General features: G+C 38.5%; 3 protein-coding genes and 1 long non-coding RNA gene across 6 annotated transcripts in view; 1 reads left to right on the top strand and 3 right to left on the bottom strand.

The window, feature by feature from the left end:
• Window positions 1-1,699: 1,699 nt before the first annotated feature.
• On the bottom strand, window positions 1,700-3,745 carry LOC121285170 (homeobox protein Hox-D1-like). Its single transcript, XM_041201421.1, has 2 exons — window positions 3,108-3,745; window positions 1,700-2,706 (listed from the first exon to the last, which is right to left on the bottom strand). Exons 1-2 carry the CDS (start codon window positions 3,742-3,744, stop codon window positions 2,342-2,344), a joined length of 1,002 nt encoding a protein of 333 aa, XP_041057355.1. The 5' UTR covers window position 3,745; the 3' UTR covers window positions 1,700-2,341.
• LOC121285171 lies at window positions 3,622-10,364 on the top strand. Its single transcript, XR_005944608.1, has 3 exons — window positions 3,622-3,995; window positions 9,613-9,738; window positions 10,125-10,364. It is a non-coding gene; the product is annotated as an uncharacterized LOC121285171 (long non-coding RNA).
• Window positions 10,365-10,449: 85 nt separating this feature from the next.
• LOC121285169 (homeobox protein Hox-A2-like) lies at window positions 10,450-12,164 on the bottom strand. Its single transcript, XM_041201420.1, has 2 exons — window positions 11,688-12,164; window positions 10,450-11,319 (listed from the first exon to the last, which is right to left on the bottom strand). Exons 1-2 carry the CDS (start codon window positions 12,031-12,033, stop codon window positions 10,571-10,573), a joined length of 1,095 nt encoding a protein of 364 aa, XP_041057354.1. The 5' UTR covers window positions 12,034-12,164; the 3' UTR covers window positions 10,450-10,570.
• Window positions 12,165-14,361: 2,197 nt separating this feature from the next.
• The window catches only part of LOC121284896 (homeobox protein Hox-D3a-like), a 37,080-nt gene continuing 32,227 nt past the window's right edge, over window positions 14,362-19,214 (bottom strand). For 2 of the 3 annotated variants that reach the window (XM_041200771.1, XM_041200772.1), the window contains 2 exons: window positions 17,247-17,783; window positions 14,362-15,906 (listed from right to left, as the gene is read on the bottom strand). In XM_041200771.1, the coding sequence (XP_041056705.1) occupies window positions 15,158-15,906; window positions 17,247-17,730 (1,233 nt within the window). In that variant the 5' untranslated portion in view covers window positions 17,731-17,783 and the 3' untranslated portion in view covers window positions 14,362-15,157. Of the gene's footprint in view, window positions 15,907-17,246; window positions 17,784-19,214 lie in introns of those variants that run through there. The other variant, XM_041200773.1, reaches the window with a different exon arrangement.

Below are 19,214 nucleotides of genomic sequence, written 5' to 3'. Positions count from 1 at the left end.
GACATTCAGAGTTGTGATTCACTAGTTGAAGTCATACACAAATACAGGAAAGCAAAAGCCAAAATCCAGCAGATTATCAAAATTGAAGCGATTTGTGTTCAATCGTTAAAGTGGTCACCTTTCCTTGCCTCACAAAAAGCTAAAGCTCAATGTTCAAACAAACTTAAAGTGAAGACTAAGAACGGGATTTTGTGTGCATTTTAAATGCATTGATCATAACTAAGCTATCTAAAGCTTGTTTTAACTTAGTGTACACGTTTAAAAATATGTTCACTTTTGTACAAACGTATACGTTTTATCCTAATATCATTCCTACATGACACCGTGACTACGCTTCAAATTTTTATTGCCTGGAAAGCCCTTTGAAACCTCCTGAAGTCATGAAATGCATTATATACATCGATTTCACACCGATAGAGTATAGGCTCAATTTCAGGTAATGTCAAACGTATCGATGAGCCAGTAAATGGTTGCTCGAAATTCCTATTAGTACCATTATTATATAAAAAAAACCCAGGGTGATTTGTAACAAAAGTTCAATCAGCTGATTAAATTGCTGTGCTATCTTTAAGCGAGCATTGAGTCAGTACAAAATTGACCAATGGTCATCTTTGAGTGTAGTTTGACCTTTAAACTAGTGACAGCATTATCCACAGCAAGTCACCAGGGGGAATTATAATTCAAATACGACTGTGGTAAGTTAACAGTAATTTTAAACTTATATGACGATTTTGACAAACTGTGTCAGCTGAAATGTTTGGGATTAACCAGCAAAATACTGTTTTTGCATTTTAAGGGTCTAACTAGAATGATGAAGATTCTCTTTTTTTTCCAGAGGTCAACTACCACCGCTGTTTGACTTACTCTGCTGTCCAATACTAATGAGAGGTAGCTTCTGTCTAAAGCTGTGTGACATAGCTAAGACATATTTAGCTCATCAGCATATAGATGGAAACCAATTCAACAGAACAAACAAGCCTCAAATTTTGTTCAATTGATTAGGAAATTGAATGAATGTTTTCCCTCTTGTATTGATCATTAGGCTGAAAGTTGCTGAGCAAAGATATTTAATCCAAGTGGACTCATTGTAACTTGTTAATAATGCAAAAGCCCGCTTCGTTCTTGGCTTTAGGGAGGGAGAGGAGAGCTGTCACTAAATATATTATCCAAAAATGGTTTTGCTTAAACTAAAGTTACTAACAGGAATAACAATAAATGATAAATGTTAAAATCTCCCATTTCAACTCCAACCAACCACATTTTAATAACAGAATCATAAAATCACTGATTGAGCTAAAATGATCAAGATTCATCTGAAAGTGGGAGACTAGCCTTCTTGCTTGTTTTCTCTATCAGTGTATGAAATTCAGATAATACTAGTTGAGTCATACATTTTGGTACATATTTGCACTGAACTGATAAATATTTCCTTAATGTACATTCCAGGTCAAAGTGAATGTCTTGGCCAAACCCTCGAGTCCAATTCAAGGTTGTACTTACAGAAAATTCGGGAGGTTTGAAAGCATTAAATGTATTCTGATATATTTTATTCCACGGCCTTTGCATGTTCTTACCATTGGACATTATTTTGTACAACCTCAGTTACTAAAACTGACGAACCGTTTCCGATGGAGAATAGATTAAATTACAAGCTTTTAAGTCAATTCATCATAGAGCAGAATACAACATGACCAGTCTTTAAAATACAGTGATAAGTATCACAGAGGTAGTGTAGCCAAGTAACATATTTACTAATGAAATAATGCTAGATAGGCACAGTGTTACATAGCAGCAACTGCAACCTTTCAACCTGAGGCAAAATTGTGCAAACTCCACTCATTGAGGAGTTATGTCGAACATGCTACGTTACATTCGTCAATGTCATCACACATAAATCAATAAAAAATACAGAAATATGTAAACAATTTCCTTTATGCAAGTAACAGTCTCAGCAAGGAAGTTCATAGCAAAAACCTGGTAAGTTGTGGCAGCTTGTTGTTGTTGAGACTTTATTTACAAAGGTTGAGTCACTGCCTGTGCAAACGTGTTAAGAAAAGATACTCTTTTCACACTAGCTGAGGTGATACATTTTGTTTCGCCTTTGCACTTCACTGTTAATAGTATTTATGGATAAACATTGCAGGTCAAAATGGCGAAAGCCTTTGAGTCTATTTCAATATTTTACAGAGTTTAAAATCATCTCAAACCAATATATGCAAATCATCGAGTCTGCATCGCCTGTCGGTAACTTGATAGGATAAAGGTGAACGCTTTGGTCATGTGCTAAATGATTCCAGTATTTTCGGCCAACAATGCGTTGAAAGTTAAGGCCGCAAAACAGTTACTTCAGTTCAACAAAGTTTGGATTTTCTGACGAGCTCTTTGTTGATGGGGAAGGTAAAGGCGAGGTAGTGTCCGATTTATCCGAACTTTCTGTGGACGGTGAATCCTGACAATAGTTCACAGGAGCCAAATTGCCAAGGAGGCCTTCTCTCTCCCTTTTCTTTTGTTTCATCCTCCTGTTCTGGAACCAGATCTTCACCTGGGTTTCACTGAGTTGTAATGCGTTAGCTATTTCCACACGTCTAGCTCGTGTTAAATATTTGTTAAAATGGAATTCCTTCTCCAGTTCCGTCAACTGTTTGGTGGTGAAATTTGTACGCGCTGTGCTTGGAGGGCTGGGGACTCCATAGTCACTTGTTTTCGCTACAAAAATACATATAATATAGTTAGGCATTGTATTCCAGTGGAATGCACAGAGTTGGTTAGCTCATTCCTTTCACTGTGCCACACATCACCAACCCCACCCCACCACCGGGAAATGACTGAAAACGGTTCAATTCTCAATGTTACTGCTCAAACACAATTAATGACAATGATACAAGCCGGAATAGAAAAACAGTAGGCGAAGCGATTCGAACAGCAGTGCACTTCACCCTTACGAGTCATTTCGTCTCAATATATTGACACTCTTGTCAATGAAAGGGTTAATACAAAATCACTGCTTTGAATGAATCTTACAGAAGGCCTAGAAATGACGGCGGACTTCATCATTGGATACATATATTGTGCACTTTCAGCTCCAGGTTCTGAGGTGATTGACTGACCTGTTTTAGGAGGATTTCGCTTCACTTTCATCCACTCGAAGGTATTTGCTGTGATGAGTTTCTGTGATGTGGGAGACTCCGACCTTTGGTAAACGCCCTGACACGTCGACAGGCTCTGATAATGCCCGGGGTAGAAGTTTGGGAATTCCTTGCCAGAGGTTTGGTATTGTTGCTGCTCGCCAAAGTGATTGTTGTACTGGTGCTGGCGCGCAGTGAGCGGAAAAGACGCGCTTCCTGAGTAAACAGAGGTGGTGTATGGGATCAGTTCCCCAGTGTCATCCTGCTCCTGGTTAGCAGCAAACGGAAAGTCATAGCCGGTAATGCTCTGAGGTAAGAAGTTAATATCTACGGATGGAGAGGAGTCGTAAGAAAGTTCGAGAGTAGCAGGCACCGGCCGATGAAGGTGATAATGACTGGGAGATGGATCACCTACCGCTTCATTTGAAACATAGCGACCTTGTCCGGAGCACTGCTGCAGGGAGGCTCCTGGAGAATTACTGTGACAAAACTTTGGCGAGAAGGTCAGGACGTCTGAACTGGGAATGTATTCTAAGTAAGAGTTCATTCTTCCAATGATGGGTTGGAGCAGAATGAGATGTTTAGCTCTCGCTGATTGTTGTCTCTCCCTGATCACCATAGCAGACCCTTCACTTCCTTTGCAAAGGAAGTAAATATTCCTAATATAGAGCAAGGAAGTCACGTGGCTATGCCCATCCAATCACAGCGGACTTAGCCAGCGCTATGCCATGGCGTCCAGAACTCTTCGCTCATCCACCGAAAGGAGTGGACTCCTCAATCTACTCACCTTTTATTAATATCACATCATCAGCACAGTTCGTAGAGGCATTCGCTAACCTTACCCAAGATCCTCCGAAAGCCCGTTACGAGGTAAGATGTTCATTTTCGTGTGGGAGAAATGGTGGTGCTGCCGAATAATGAGACGTTTTGAATTGTGAGATGGTGGCGCTTACGGTTAAGGCACGCCGTCTGCTGTCAGTAGCCTTAGCTATTTTATGATGCAGTGATCATCAAATGGGGGTACAACGTGACTGAGTGTTTCGTGGCCTTGACAATAGTCACAGCACCCGCAAATCCAGAATGAAGAGAGCATGAAAGAATAAGGCAAATGGTTATCTAAATAGTTTCTAAAGTTGAGTTCATGGCACTGCACTGCTGCTGTCCCTCAGTGTACAGTTCAGAGAACACCGCAAGCAAATGTCTATCCTTCTTAATTACCTTCCGATAGGCGCTATTTTCTAAGTAACATAATGCCAACCGACATAATAATCATGTCCATAAAGCAGAGTTTCATTGTGATATGTTTATGACATAGTTAAAATATCGAACTGTTTAATAAACGTCCAAAGCACCATTGCCTGTCCCGCGTACGTATGACTTTACAAACATTAGCACCAAGTCCTGTTAAATGTTGTTTAAACAAGTAAAAAAAAAACCGATAATTCTCTTGCCAAGGATATAAAGAATACATAGCTTCCTTCTTTTCCAATCCGCGTTCTGTCAATTAATAGCAGTGAACATGTTAAAATTCCATAAATATGTTTACAGTAGGCAGAGATATTAAAATAACTATGCAAGTTAAAAGGCTGAAATCAAAAGTAAGATATGCTATGCTAGTACCAGTGAATTGTTTGTTTCACTGCCCAGTATTGGCCAGTGCTAATGTTGAATTGGTCTTCTGCCCGGATTGTTCTGTGACATGCTGCAGGATATGTTTCAATCACGTTAAAATATGAATTGAAACATGCCATTTTCATTTAGGTCAAAATGAAATGTTAGAAAAATGAGTTCCCGAACTGCACAGTGGGACAATTACAATTGTTTCGGAAATCGATAAATTAGTTTAAATATGTTGATTTATTTGGTAATGTGTTACTAAATATTATTTCATCCCGGTCTGCTTCCGTGATAGCAGCTGAGTTAAAGTCATTTACCTGTCAAGACACTCACTGGCGAAGCTCTAACTCAAAGTCAGTTGATGTGTGTGAGTACAGCACATGAGGACTTGCTGTTTTTAATCGCCAGGGGTAGTGTGCAGTCTAATTCATATCAGCAACTTGTTCGGTATCGTGTCACTACTTCATGCATATGTTACAACATAGAATTAGAGTAGTTTGGAGGAAATTTCTTCAATCATATAAAGAATTAAAGAATTGAAATTATATACTCTGTATGTAGCTTCGAAATCTAAAATCCATCTATCTACAGCACAGCGTGTCTGTACTGTCTATATTTGATTATCTCTTTATGTCTGCCTGTCGGTATATCTAATCTACAAGTAAATTGTGCTCGCTCTGCTTTATTTTTAAATGGGCATAAATTCGAGCTTGTATTCTCCTTCTGCTCTCGTGTTCCCTCGCAATTGAACCTTGAGTAATAATGTTTCTGTTGCTACTCTCATGCTTGAGTAAAAGGTACATCGTATCAAAACCTTTCCCATCCATTTTGCGGGCAACATGTTTAATCTGATTTTAAAAAGCTGTGTTATGTATAATTCAGAGGGGAGTGAGTTTGAGGGCTTTGAAAGCATACAATTGCCACGGGATTTACAAATGGCTAATTCCTGCATCGCCAATTCAACATATGCATCGCGCCTTCTCATTCACTTCACTTTTGTCTTTTGGTGTTTTGCTGACATATCTTTGCAGTTTTACTTTAAAGGATATATGCAGCATTATAAGTTTAAATCATTTTTATATAACGTGTTAACAACAGTGTATTGAATGAAGATATTGGACATTATTCAAATTATATATTTAAAAAATCACAATATTTGTGCCTCTTTGTTATACTTCTCAAAAGCAGATGTTGGTAGAAAGTGCAAAACTTTGTTTACAACTATTTCCTCCTTCGAAATCTGATGCTGTTCATTAGTGGGCGCTTAACTGAGTTACTACCTGGGATAGTAATCCACAGCAAGTTCATTTATGTTGATATCACAATCAAAATATAATCCTGTGAGTTAAATGTAAAATGACATAATGAATATGGTGAAAGTATAGATGGTCACTTCCAAACATCAACACGTATAAGTTAACACGTTACAGTTCCTAACCGAAAAGTTCGAATAGTTTACCAATTACCACTGTACTTGCTTACGTGAAATTTATAAACACACAATCAACTAATTCAGAGGTCCAAAATTTCTTCTGAAGCTCACGTGTTCCACGTCAAAATAATAAAGGAAGTTAATTGAAATATGGCTTTCTTTTGACAGCTGCGGACAATACTCCCTTGCAATCTTGACTGATTATTTAAATGAACAGCAGAAGCAGTCGTTTGAATACGTATTTAATTCCATCGCATCTTAGTATAGTTTTGTAAAGAATGAACAGTAACAGACCCACATATTTACTTACTTCTATAAACATTCAACTATTCTTCTTTGTAAAAGCAATACGATGAACCGATTTCTGGACTGCCTCCTGCATTCAGTCAGTTTAGAAAGTAGTTAGGGGGCATATAACTAAAGAATGCATTGTGAAGCAAATCAGAGGCAGACTTATTTTAGTAGAAGGCGCAGATTCACTGCAGTAGAGAGTGGAACGATTCCCAAATCAGAGTGTGCTTCTAGATTTAAAAGGAACGGTACTGTCTCTTATTCACAATTTGTCTATTTACTTGATGATCGACCCCCATGAGTCTGGAGCAAACGAGATAGAGCTATTCTGGCAAAACATGACCAATGATTCGTGGGTAATAGTTCTCTAAGTAAACATCCGAATTATCTTATTGCTGCTTAGAATTTGTCTGTGCAATAACCATATCTTCAATTTTATCCCCTTCCCTGTTTAAAACCTCGGTTTGCACGAGGTTAGCTTCTATCTTAAGCCTGTAGCATATAAATGGGAAGTGGGGGGAGGGGTGGGGGGGGGAGGGGGGGGCGGGTGACGTGTGGGCGGGGGGATGGGGTTTGTGGTGGTGATGGTGGTGGTGATGATGGTGTGCTTCAATCTCAGGAGATAAAAGGAGCAAATTCGAGATCAAATCGCCAGGCAAGTATCAGGGTTGCTTTGCATTTTGCAACTTCTCAGGAATCCCAAGATTGGCTTTGAACTAACTTCTCTTTCGCTTTATTTTTGTGGGAAGTGCAGTTAGCCATTCTAAACTTGCAAATAAGGCTGAACCTTTGTCGGGCACCAACGCGGAAGAGTAGGTTATATTCAAAAATGTACAGTTATTGCACTCGACCTATACTAGCAACTATATTAGCTCTCCATTAACTGTTCTGTGAATTCACAAGAGGAAATGTAGGGTTGTAAATAAACTATAATGTACTACATTAGGGATTCCTATGAAAACACACCTATTAGTGACATGTTTTAAAAGGTTAACGTAAATGACCCAATACCACAAATGCAGTCATACATGACAATAATTTAAGCACACATAACATTCTCAGCTGAGCCAAAATTCCTGATGCCCTTGAAACGTTTTACCCTCTTTAACGAGCAGTAACGAGGGATCGCAGTTAGACTCCAGATTTCTCGAGGGTTAGTCATACAGGGGGGTTGGTCTGTGGTGTGATTAGACTGGTGTGTGATTCGCTTTTGAATTTGTCCGCTTTGGCAGCGGTTGCTGGAGGGATCCCAGCTGGCCTTGGCTTGCTTTAAAGAAGGAGGAACTGCTGTCGAGGGAAAAGTGCAGATTTCATGATTGATGAACTCTTAACAATACCCCACTGACAGCTATGCATCCAGACAGAGCTGCAAGTCTTTCAGCAAAACTCCTTATTAGTTAGTGCACTGTTTTCAAATTCCAAATTAGCCTTCCCTTTCATTTACAATTGCACGTTTAGAGCCATCATTTTTTGCAAAATAAACGGAAACATTGGCTGTAAATATACCAGGCAGTTGCCCACATAAAAATGAAACATGATAACTGATTTTTCTGTCACGTGATCCTTTACTCAAGGGTTCCTGGAGAGCCGCTGTTTATTACCAGGACCAGCAAACACAAAACTCACCCTTCGTTTAGGGCGGGACGCTCCATATTTTTGGAGAACTTGCAATATTTTGTACTATCGATGACAGTAGAAGCTTCATAATTTATGCAGGGTCAAAACGTCACTTGTTACTGTGATTGAGTATGTGACTGGCATGACCTCACTACAGTGGAAGCATAACACACAAATGAAGTTAAAGGAAAAGAAACTAAATGAGTTTATAACTAATATAATCGCCCTTAGAATGCAGAGCGAAAGCTGCATGGAGTCTGACTGCTATTGATTTGCTTACAGAAAAGTTTTTACATCTTCAATGTAGCATTCAAAAGCGAAATTCGGAATAACTTGCAGAGGTTTTGCAATTTGATCGGATCTAATAGCTCTAATAATACTAAATCAGCGACTATCCGAACTAACGTGCATTTACAACCTCCTTATAAATAACAGAATCTAATCACCACATTCCCTTTGGAACTTTAATATCATGACAGTTGATCCTGAAATGTGAAAGGACCTACCAAAGATTCCTCAAGTTATTGAACATTAAACGCATGGTCTTGTCTCGTGTGAACAAAGCAGATACGTTTGTTTAAAATGTTAACGCAACGCTGTTTTTTCTGGAAATAAAATACATAAAAATGAGAATTTCAAAAAATTAAATATTTATTGGACTTTACAAACGTGGAACGTGGGCTTTTCGAAGCACATCCTTGTCTGACACAGTCAACATAGTTTGCTAACAAAAATTGCGTGGATTTGTTAAGGATTCAAAAGCTACTTATTTTTCTAAGTAGTTCTCTATTCTATGTCTACTGATGCTGCAAACAGACTTAAGTAGACGTTTGGAAAGCACATGTGTTCCCCTTTCTGAAACAGAAAGATACATTGCACCTTGCCTTCGAAGTAACTCGTGGATTTGATGCAGGTTGTTTCTCCTCTATATGCCATTTATAGGCAATATCATGCTCAATAGATTTCATTGCATCGTGAATTCAATTGATAAATACCAAGAGTAAGTGTTTTAAAAAAATACAAGAACTTTTAGATCAAATTGCTGGCAATTGTTCAACAGGATAGACCTTACTCAACAGTTACATGGGGCTATATTCGCTTGTTACAGTTAATTCTTTACTCATTCTGATTTGTTTCGGTGATGAAATGCATGTCATTTCTAAATATCAATATACATTCCACCAGCATAAATTCTGTACATGCCTTTAAACACATTTAGGCATGTCTGAGTGCGTTCTTAGACGAAAAATTTTACACAAATACCCTACCTAAAGGTAATAGAGTCGTTCTGGGTTTTAACCATATTCGTTTTTAAAGTCGCAAATGGTGATAACCTATTGTGAACCTCTGAGTGAAATCCAAGAGGGAATAACATCCTAAATATAAGTGTTTCAAGCGGCCATCATTTCTTTATCTTCTATATTTTCTCATTTGGCTATGATATTGCTTATTTCGTCAACGTATCCTAGTTGGAATACTATAAGTACAGTGACTTATCGAAACCTTGTTTCTTCCGCCTCTTCTAAATAGGATATCGATGCATTGATCTATTCAGCTCTACATTTGATTCCGTCGAAGAAAATGGCGTCTTTCATGGGTTTAAACCCCAGTCATCGTTGGCTTGTCATTAGTATCGGTTTCTTTTGAAATTCTGTGGTAACTGAGTTTCTGAATAATTATAAATTGTATTTTCTTCTGTGAATGATCAGCCCAGTTGGCTTCCCTTTCTATTTTCATTGCAGCTCATTAAATATTTGAAGTGATCTTAGTATTTAAATTTGAATTAAGATCCATGATGTGGCTTGAGGAGTCTAGCCCCACAATTATTTTAAAAAACTATATTTCCTTAAAACATGAAACAGTTTAAGGGGGAAACCATAGAAAATGGTCTATAACCTATTTTTAACGCGTTTTCCATAACAACCAATAGCTCCCCTATAAATAGCTACATTTTTATCATAAGCAATTGGTTTTATTCAGTCACAAGACTACTATTACTTATGTTGTTTGGTTGCTGATTACATTTTCGTCTTATTTTCTAGGAATTTCGCTGATTGGGGCTTTGGACTAAGGCAGTTCAACTATTAAACTGAGCAATCAGCAGTGTCTGGATTGACATGTTCAACTCCAATACATCTTATTTATCTTTTCTTGCATATTTTCATGTTAATACTTCTTTACTCAAAGCTATTATATAATTGCATTTTAAAGATATGTATTTAGTTTTTGAAAATCTGCAGATATTTGAAATATTTACCTTATTTAAAATAAAATACTGAAAATATTTTTATTTCTTGCACTACATTAAATTTGTCAGAACTCGTTTCCTTTTATTCATGGCATAACGCAGAAATGAGTAAGAGATCCGTAAACTCTGGGATCAAGAGGCATGTGCTAAATGGTACGACCTTCCAGCCAGTTAAGACGGTTATTATAAATGTCACATATCAAGGAATATCAGCGGAGTATGCGTGAACTGGAAGTCGGTCTAAAACTGCAACTGCTGAAAATCGGTGGAGCTAAAATTGTCACTTAAAAAGTCAAACACGTTGGATGGAATAATTAGAGTGTCCTCGTTTTCCAAAAAAGACAATTGAGGTAATTCTTCTATCAGATCTAGATGTGGTTCGATTGGAATTTTGTCTAAATCCTCCAGAGGTGGGATGCTGAAACTCTCTGGGCTACTAGGACTTGTTCCAGCCGAGCAGTTTTTCAGCATAGGTATCAGGGAGTCAGTTTCATCTGAGCTCTGGGGAAAATAGTGGTTGTGAGTTCCCTCAGTGCAGATCAGAGAGGTGCCAATAACACTGAGCAGGTCACTGCTGATATCACTCAATGTATCTTGATGAGCGGAATCGCTAATATCTTGCTCAGCAATTTTTTCGCTCTCTAACGAATTCAAAGTTTTATTTACAGGTGTCTCAGCAAAACTTCTTGTGGAAAATCCACTCTGATTAACACTGTGAGCAAAATGGCGCTTTGAATCAGCGTTGTGGCTTTGTTTGAATCGAGTTTGTCTCTTGTGTTTCATGCGTCTGTTCTGAAACCAGACTTTGACTTGCCTTTCTGTTAAATCGAGTAAAGCTGCGATTTCTACTCTCCGAGGTCTACAAAGGTAACGATTGTAATGAAACTCCTTTTCCAGCTCCAATAGCTGAGTGTTTGTGTAAGTGGTTCGTAGTCTCCTGGAGCTGTCAAAAGGACTCCCGTTGTCCGGCTCATTAAGCTCTTCGTTTTCTGTAGTAAGGGGGGAAAAGTTCGATAAGTTATCACAAATCTTTCCAAATATTCCAGCAACATAAAATGGCCGCCTCCGAGACACAAAAGGCTTCCAGCAGAAAATGGCCCAGCAGGGCAACAGGAAGATGATACAGATGTCTGGAATTTGGTTATGTGTAGGTTATTGAAACCTACACAATACCAGGAGTGCTATAGACTCGAGCGGCCACTATTTACATTTTGGATATTATTGGGATGTGAGCATTTTGCAGGTCTAACATCTTTCAATGAAACGTTACTGCTTCAGAATTGAATCGTTTTTAAAAATACTCTATGTGCACCATATATACCAAAAAAAAAATAAAGGAAAATATTATTGACCTGACCTTCATTAGAAGAACAAGATGAGAATGATCCCGTCGCTGGGACAGTTTTTTTCTTCTGGCTTTTCTTTTCTCTCATCCACGGATATTCCAGAGGTTTGTCCCCTAACGTGGCCCGACCAATGTCTTTTGAAGTGTGGGTTTTCCCATTTTGGTTTGTGTTACCATGGTCCACGCTGCTGAAGCTCTGCTCAAAAGGAGGAGGAATCAGTGTCGAATGTGAAAGCGTCGAGTTCTTGATTGATGAACTTTGAAATGTCTCGCCAACAGGAGGAAAGGATGTCAGGCACTCGGCAAGCGATGGTTCACTATTGATAAAACCAACCTCTCTCTCAAACTCGTTGTTCATTTCTGCCCGGGCAGAATCGGTAGAAAATTGCTTATTTGATAGTTGTTTTGAAAATATATATTTATAAAATGTACTGATTACAAACGCTAAGGGACCGTGCTATTATTAAACTATGTCTATTGAATACACAGACACGACGTTGAGATGAGGCTGATTTTATCGTCACATGATCGCCTTAACCAATGACAAGAGTGGAAAATAAGACTGGCTTTCTGAATGATTCTGAAATAAAATATATAAAGGTGTAGGTAGCGTTTTCCTGCCTTTTCCAGGCCATGTTATAATGTAAGGCAGTGCAGAATCATTCCTAGAAAGTAGAAAATGTACAGTGCTATTACAAAACATCCTGCATGTCTTGGTGGGCGGTTGTATTACTGCGAAGAAAAGAACACTCAAGTCTAGGTTTCTGCCTACAAATGTGTAGCGTGGAGTAATAAGCGACAAATCAATTAATCTTCGGAGCTGTGACAATCATCGGAAGGCTCTTCCGTGTAGAAGAATGAACACAAGCTGTGGCTAAAGCAGCACCCTGGACAGTAGGAACTGGCAGTGAGGCCCAATGCCAAGTAGGACAGGATCGCTTTCAGACACTCTGCCTTTACCATGCATATAAATAGACATTGTAAACATTTAAAACCCAATCCTTTCCCCCCTTTGGGCTATAAGAAGTATTTAGAAATGTGCAATTTATTCGGTATCTTTGCAATCTTAACAAGTACCATCTAACTTCCTCCATCTGGATCAGCACACCCTATTTACAAATGACTCCTTGCTCATATGTTATTTGTTGATTTCACAAACACCCACAAGCTAATTATTTAAATATTTCTGAAGTAAAATCTCGCAGATTCTCCTTGACTCCAGCTGTTGTGACTTATGAACTTTACACATTATATAGAAACGTTTCTGAATTATTTGGCATTTAAACCCTAAAGGCTGCGCTTTCTGTAATCTGTTATTGCCAAATTAGTAATCACAATATTAGTTATTTTTTTCTGCTCACATACACACAAAATGTTTGAGAATTTAAAAAATAGTCAAAACACGTCATTGCATTTCTTTTTGTAACTCTCCTCAGTTGGTCTTTGGCTTCCATCAAATTGTTGTGTGAGTGGGTGCTTTTACTCCTTCTGTCTGCCTGGAAAAGCAACATTTTGCATTCTTTGACGTGTGGGTGGTGTACTAACAAAACAAAGCTTTGGATCGCTTTCCGGCGTTGGCGTTATAATTAGGCACGTTTAAAACACCGAGGAGCTGTGTACAGTGCATTAGAATGATACTACATTCATATTTAGCGCTTCCTTATCGTCAGAGATTTTAAGATAAAGTAAATCAAAGGAGATTACTCTGGAGGAGAACATTTTAAGTGCTATATAACTTCAAGCTCTAAAATTGCCAACAGAAGGTTAGTTAGGTTGTTGCCTTCGTCAAACTATTGATGTTTCGAATGTTCACAGACTCATTTCTTTCTCATTTTGAAATAAAGATTTTTCGAGGGATGGGAGATATCTTTGTTGCCAGAAGGCTTTCATCGCCCCTGCTTTATTTGTCAAACAAAATGGCGCCGCATGTGTCGGTGCTGCGGACTGCTGCTGTGCAGAGAGGAAGCAGCCAGTGCCTGGGATCAGGCTCCCCTCTCACAGGCACCTAATACTGGGGCATCCGAAACACCGTTTTCTGCCTAATAATATTGACGTCTTCGTAAGATAACGGTAATAGATTGAGGCTCTTCTGGGTTTATTCCTACATTTATCACATAACATCTGTGGAAGTGTTTACTAACTCTTGTTGGATTGGTTTGCTCCCTGTATATTATGAAAAATCAAGCAGTTAATTTTTTCCTTAAATACATATTAATAGAATTGTTACATACAACGGGACAAATCATTTAGGAAAATCCAAGCAAGCAATAAATCTCAAGTTTTGTTAAAGTAACAAAAATGTAAATGTTTGAATTTTATTTTGTCTGCTTTATTTACCTCATACTATTTGGCCACATTTCTTCTCGACCTAACCTCCAGCCCCTATTTCCCTTTGTTTGCTTCCTGTTATTTTGTGCGCCTGAATCTTAACTTTTCATGTGTTATATTACATTGCTGGGTAAAATACAAAATCGTGGCAATGATTTTTCACGTTATTTTAACAGTGATTTGAAACATGCAATATATCGTTTTGTAAATGCCCATTTTAACCAGACCGTAGCTCGGCTGAACATCTCCAGTCTATGGCTGCAGTCAGCTTGTCTTGTATTAATGAGAAGTGAGGAGACAAGATGGCGAAGCATTAAGCTGATATGGTGCATATGTATTTATAAATAAAGGCTACAGGTTTGTTCAAAGAACACATTTTTATTCTAAATATCTGTTGGAATAGTACCAGACAATTGAAATAAAGAATTCTTATAGAAATGTGTCGTCTATTGTGTAGTGCCACATTTTCTCTGATTTACTACAGTCATAACTTACAATTTGCTTTCAGAGATAACCCTTACATAATCTACAAACACCAGCCACTGATACAACTGCTCAAAAAACTATCCTCTCTAGTTTAAACCCAGGTTTACTAAAGAGGAAAAATATGATTGTAACAGACATGGATCAAACAGGTTAAAGTCAGATTGTATAAGATCTATAAATCTCACATAAATACATTAAGACGAGGATAAATAAGTGATAGAAAAATCTATTTTCTTTTCGACTTAAAATAATAAATACATATCATTGATGTTCAATTCAGTTCGTTCATTACTGAAAAGTACAGAGCTGAAGTTCTGGACAGTTAAGACCAGTTACGGACAGAATCCCACCAAAGTGGAGTGTGTAGAATTACTAGTCTTTAAATTCTACATTAAAAAGGGTTTGCTGAAGACTGACTCCATATGTCTTACCTTCAAAAGCACCTATTTCAAGCAATTATTCCTTTATTTGCATTCTGCATTACGCTAGGATCTTACGGAAAGGAATGCCTGACGTGTAGACCCTTAAATAAACACAGAAAAGCAATGTAACAGGTAGAGAATGAATGGTGGACAAATACTGTGACGGTCTCATAGCAGGAGAATATTTGATACAAATGAGGTAATAAAAAAGCGAAGTGACATCGCTTGGCAAACCGTGCTAGTCCGTTACAGATGTGTTAGTTTTGGCGCTTCTTGGATTCTTCCCTGAGTTGTGTGATGAGGAGTCAGGTCTGTATATGTGGGATGGGGATCACAAGGTCCATGGTGGTGATTGCCTGGTATTTGAGCCGCGCAGCTATAGTCCACAGTGGCTGATGAAGGATGAGGAAGATGGCTAAGGTTAAACATCGGACCAGAAGCTGGCATTGAATCAACAAAGTTCCCTCCAACATACACAGGGCTGCCCTGCAAGTTATGATTGGCAAAACTACCATTGCCCTGCATAGTGTGATGGTCGTACTCTGTGCCCGGGTACCTTTTCTGCTGGGGTAGACAGCTATTATGGGGTGCAGTGTAAGCAGCCAAGCCGTACATATTTTGCTGGGATTTTGTGAAGGATGTTGGCGAAGGAGCTTCGTAACTCAGACTGTTGACAGTGGGGAGCTGGCTTGAGAATCCAATATTATTTGGCGCGTTCAAAAGCGGACTTCTGTCTGGAGACTGTCCAACAGGGGAGTGCATTATCCCTTTGGACTTTTGATCCTTCTTATATTTCATTCTTCTGTTCTGGAACCAGATCTTTATCTGGCGTTCGGTTAGGTTTAATAAATTTGCCATTTCAACTCGCCGAGGACGGCACAGATAACGATTAAAATGAAATTCCTTTTCCAGTTCGACCAGCTGTGCGCTGGTGTAGGCTGTACGGACTCTCTTGGAGGATGGACCTGGTGGACTTTTATCCTCACAATTGTCACCTACAAAATGAAAACATTATATTGGTTCCGATACATAAATGTGTGAACAAGCACGCCCAATCTAGAAGCCCCGCCGCGTCATTATCCATGAACTAGGAAAATAACTCTAAACCGATTCTTTAACCATTTCGCTCCCCTAGCCTAATGCAGCAGCCAAATTTAACCATCTGAAGGGTAACATTTCGATGACATACAGAGGTGGGATAGTACTTGCAATAACATTAAAATAAGCATTTGACGTCATCTCTAAATTACTTCGTTGGCTGTTAAGTTCTCTGGGCAGTCTTCGGGTCGCGAAAGGCGCCAGATAAATGCAAGTTATGTCTTTTTGGCATTTACTGTAAATGCTGTTTGCTGATTCATGAGTGTCTATTTACCGACTTCTTCGGAGTTTCCAGCAAAAAATACAATAACATAATAAAACACGAATTTCACATGAATTCATTTTAAGAAAAATATTTACTTAGAAATGTTTACCTATAATTTTGGAATGTAACAATTGCTTATTGTTGTCCCCCAGATTGCATTTAGATTGATTTGTGGAGATAATCACCTTAAATCTGGTGAGCAAATAAATCCACTCCAAATAAAGTATTACGTAGGAGTAGAAAATTTGCTTCCGCTTGATATTTTGCTATCATGCAATGATTAGTCGACTCGATATGTATTTTGATTTGGTGTAAAAGTTGAACGGTGCTTAGTTATTCTCACTGGGATTACAGTTGTGCCGATTGGTAGTACCCACGAGAACACAATTAGAAGATGAAGTGTGGCTCCATTACAAGTATTTCTATCATGTACCATACCTGAGCTCATATGTACTCGAAATTCTGAATTTACAGGCTTTGGGAATGAGCGGAAGAATTAAATGAAATCAGATGCAATCAAATTAACTTATATGTGAGGGAGATACAAGCACATTCTTGAAATAACTGCACTTTAATAGATTCTGGTCTGTCAACGGGGAAGTCCGCAGTGATAAAATAAGATTATTTGAGCCGCCTGCAAGAATTGCATAAATTAAGATTTCACCGTGTGACATTTGAGAATGAGAGAAGGATCAGCCTACTATTTCAGAAATTCCCTTTCACCTGATCAACCCTCCCAGAATATGCCAGTTACTCAAGCAATCACTTAGAATTCAATGACTTACAAATTATCCCCCAAATGTTCACGCAACATCCTGAAAATATGTAATGATCCCTTTACTCTCCCCAGCCATCGGAAATGAAAGAGGGAAAATACTCTCACCTAGGTGTGACATTTTGGTAAACTTTTTTTCTAATTGCTAAAAGACTAGATGTGATTAGAAGTTGAAAAAGTGAAGTGCTGAAGGATACCTGCAACTGTGCAGTTGTTTTTCTGCTTGGCATTTTGACGAGACTCTTTCATCCATGGAAAGATTTGCTTGGTGAGAGTAGCAGCTGGGCTGGCGGAAGAATTTGAAATAGACTTGGTTCTTTTCTGTGTTGAGGTGTTGCTTGCATTGGGTGAGGGTGGCAAAGGGGGTGGCTGCTGTGGCTCATTGATGGTTGGGGGCTGGGCAGTGCCCTGGCTGCCACTTGTTCTCATACAGTTGCCATTTATATCGGTAGGCTTATGGTTTGGGGCTCTGACACCAGATGTCTGAATGGGGCACGTCGAGCTTTGATAATCATTTTCAACAGATGATGGCGGGTAGGCCTGGTGGCTAGAACTGTAGCTGTATGCGTTGGTCTTTTGGTAGGAGTAACCGCCGAATATTCCGGAGTTATCGTAGTAAGTCGCTTTTTGCATATCGCTATTTCGAAATGATAGGGTCTTGACACCCTTATCGAATAGCATTGACACCTTCGGTCACGTGGCACTGTTACACCAATCACAAGTCTGCAGCAGTCCTTGAGGTTATGAGGCAAAAGACAATAATGGTGAAACATTAGGAACTCATAATTCAGCGTGTAAAACATAAAACGGCATCCCATAAATAGAATCTAATATCACGTCCCATACCAGGATTTGCTTCTTTCCTTCTTTTATGAATTACTACTTTACGAGACAATTAATAAGCTGCTGAAATGTAAAGCAAATTATTTGACTACTTCTGGAAGACTTTTATAATTTTACAAGGTGTTCATGTGCTGACGCCTTCCTGAGTTCTGAGGAATCAGCTTCAACTTGTAAACCTGGGCTCTTGGATTGACTATTTTCAAAAATTGTAGAAAATATTTATAGTTCAAACGGTGCATAAATTATTGCTGTTTAGAATTAATATTTTATTCATTAATATTTCAATATTTAATGCATTACTTATCTATTAATACCTACTACAGACTATGATTCTTTTATAAATATGTCATTTTGATTTTTAACAAGACGTAATCACATAGCAGTTATGAGATGTCACATCATATGGAAAACAATGAGTTTTATGCGGTGGTTTCATTATTCTGTAGACTCAAAACAGTGGAAGTCAAAGAACGTTAAAAATGTCCCAGTCATGCTTGATATGAGCGGACTTCGGTGGGACGCACAGTGCTATTCCAGTTGGCTTCACTGATTGAGGCCATTTTTATAATAGTGAGAAACAAAAAGGCCCCTCTCAAAAAGAACGAAAATACCATAGTCACAGGCGGCTTATTCGCCTGCAGCATTTGCTGGGGGTACAGACCGTTTTATTCTGTGATCGAGACAGTGTTACACAAGACATGATGGATAGGACCAGTTCCAAAAGCTGAAAAATCAACGAAGTGTTCCCTCGCCATTGTTGGTTTCTTTTTCTTCAACGTAAGTGAGGTTTGTGTGAGGCAAATGTGCTGCTTTCTGTTACATCTTTCTGTTTTATGACAGAGGACAGGAAGTTTAGTTAAAGTATAACTAGCACCTATTCAATCTTTTTGTTCTAATTAAAACAGAGAAATAAGCAAGTCAGCATTTTATATCTTCATTCTGCTGCTTACATCGGCTTTAGCTTATGCAGCAGTCTGCAAAACAGCACATGTTACTGGATAGGATTATCTTTTTGGAACATGTATGTGAAAAAAAATCATCACACTAAACTAAAACAAAAAATTCAGAGAAGGAACGCGTGTTTAGCCGTTACTAACGGCCAGCCTTTCTTAAAGTTAATAAACGTTGATAATGTAAGAATCGATTTGCAAGAATGGAGATCAGATCCCCTATAGTTGCAATAATAGCTGTTTAAATATACTATATTACTCATAAACTATTTCAAAGGCCATATTTTTCCAATTTGTTTCTACATAGACATATTTATATGCAGTTTTTCGACCCTGACACAAAGCTGCTAGTTATTCCTTACTTATTTGAGA

The sequence above is a fragment of the Carcharodon carcharias genome, chromosome 12, assembly GCF_017639515.1.
Source record: "Carcharodon carcharias isolate sCarCar2 chromosome 12, sCarCar2.pri, whole genome shotgun sequence".
NCBI lineage: Eukaryota > Metazoa > Chordata > Chondrichthyes > Lamniformes > Lamnidae > Carcharodon > Carcharodon carcharias.
This window is presented reverse-complemented; position numbering and strand designations above follow the sequence as displayed.

What these genes read in the sequence shown, in the direction of transcription:
- LOC121285170 (XM_041201421.1), bottom strand. Translation starts at nt 3,744, where the DNA reads ATGGTGATCAGGGAGAGACAACAATCAGCGAGAGCTAAACATCTCATT. An exon ending in GCGAAATCCTCCTAAAACAG is followed by an intron (nt 2,707 to 3,107) that starts GTCAGTCAATCA and finishes GTATTTTTGTAG; the next exon opens with CGAAAACAAGTGACTATGGA.
- LOC121285169 (XM_041201420.1), bottom strand. Translation starts at nt 12,033, where the DNA reads ATGAACAACGAGTTTGAGAGAGAGGTTGGTTTTATCAATAGTGAACCA. An exon ending in ATCTTGTTCTTCTAATGAAG is followed by an intron (nt 11,320 to 11,687) that starts GTCAGGTCAATA and finishes CCCTTACTACAG; the next exon opens with AAAACGAAGAGCTTAATGAG.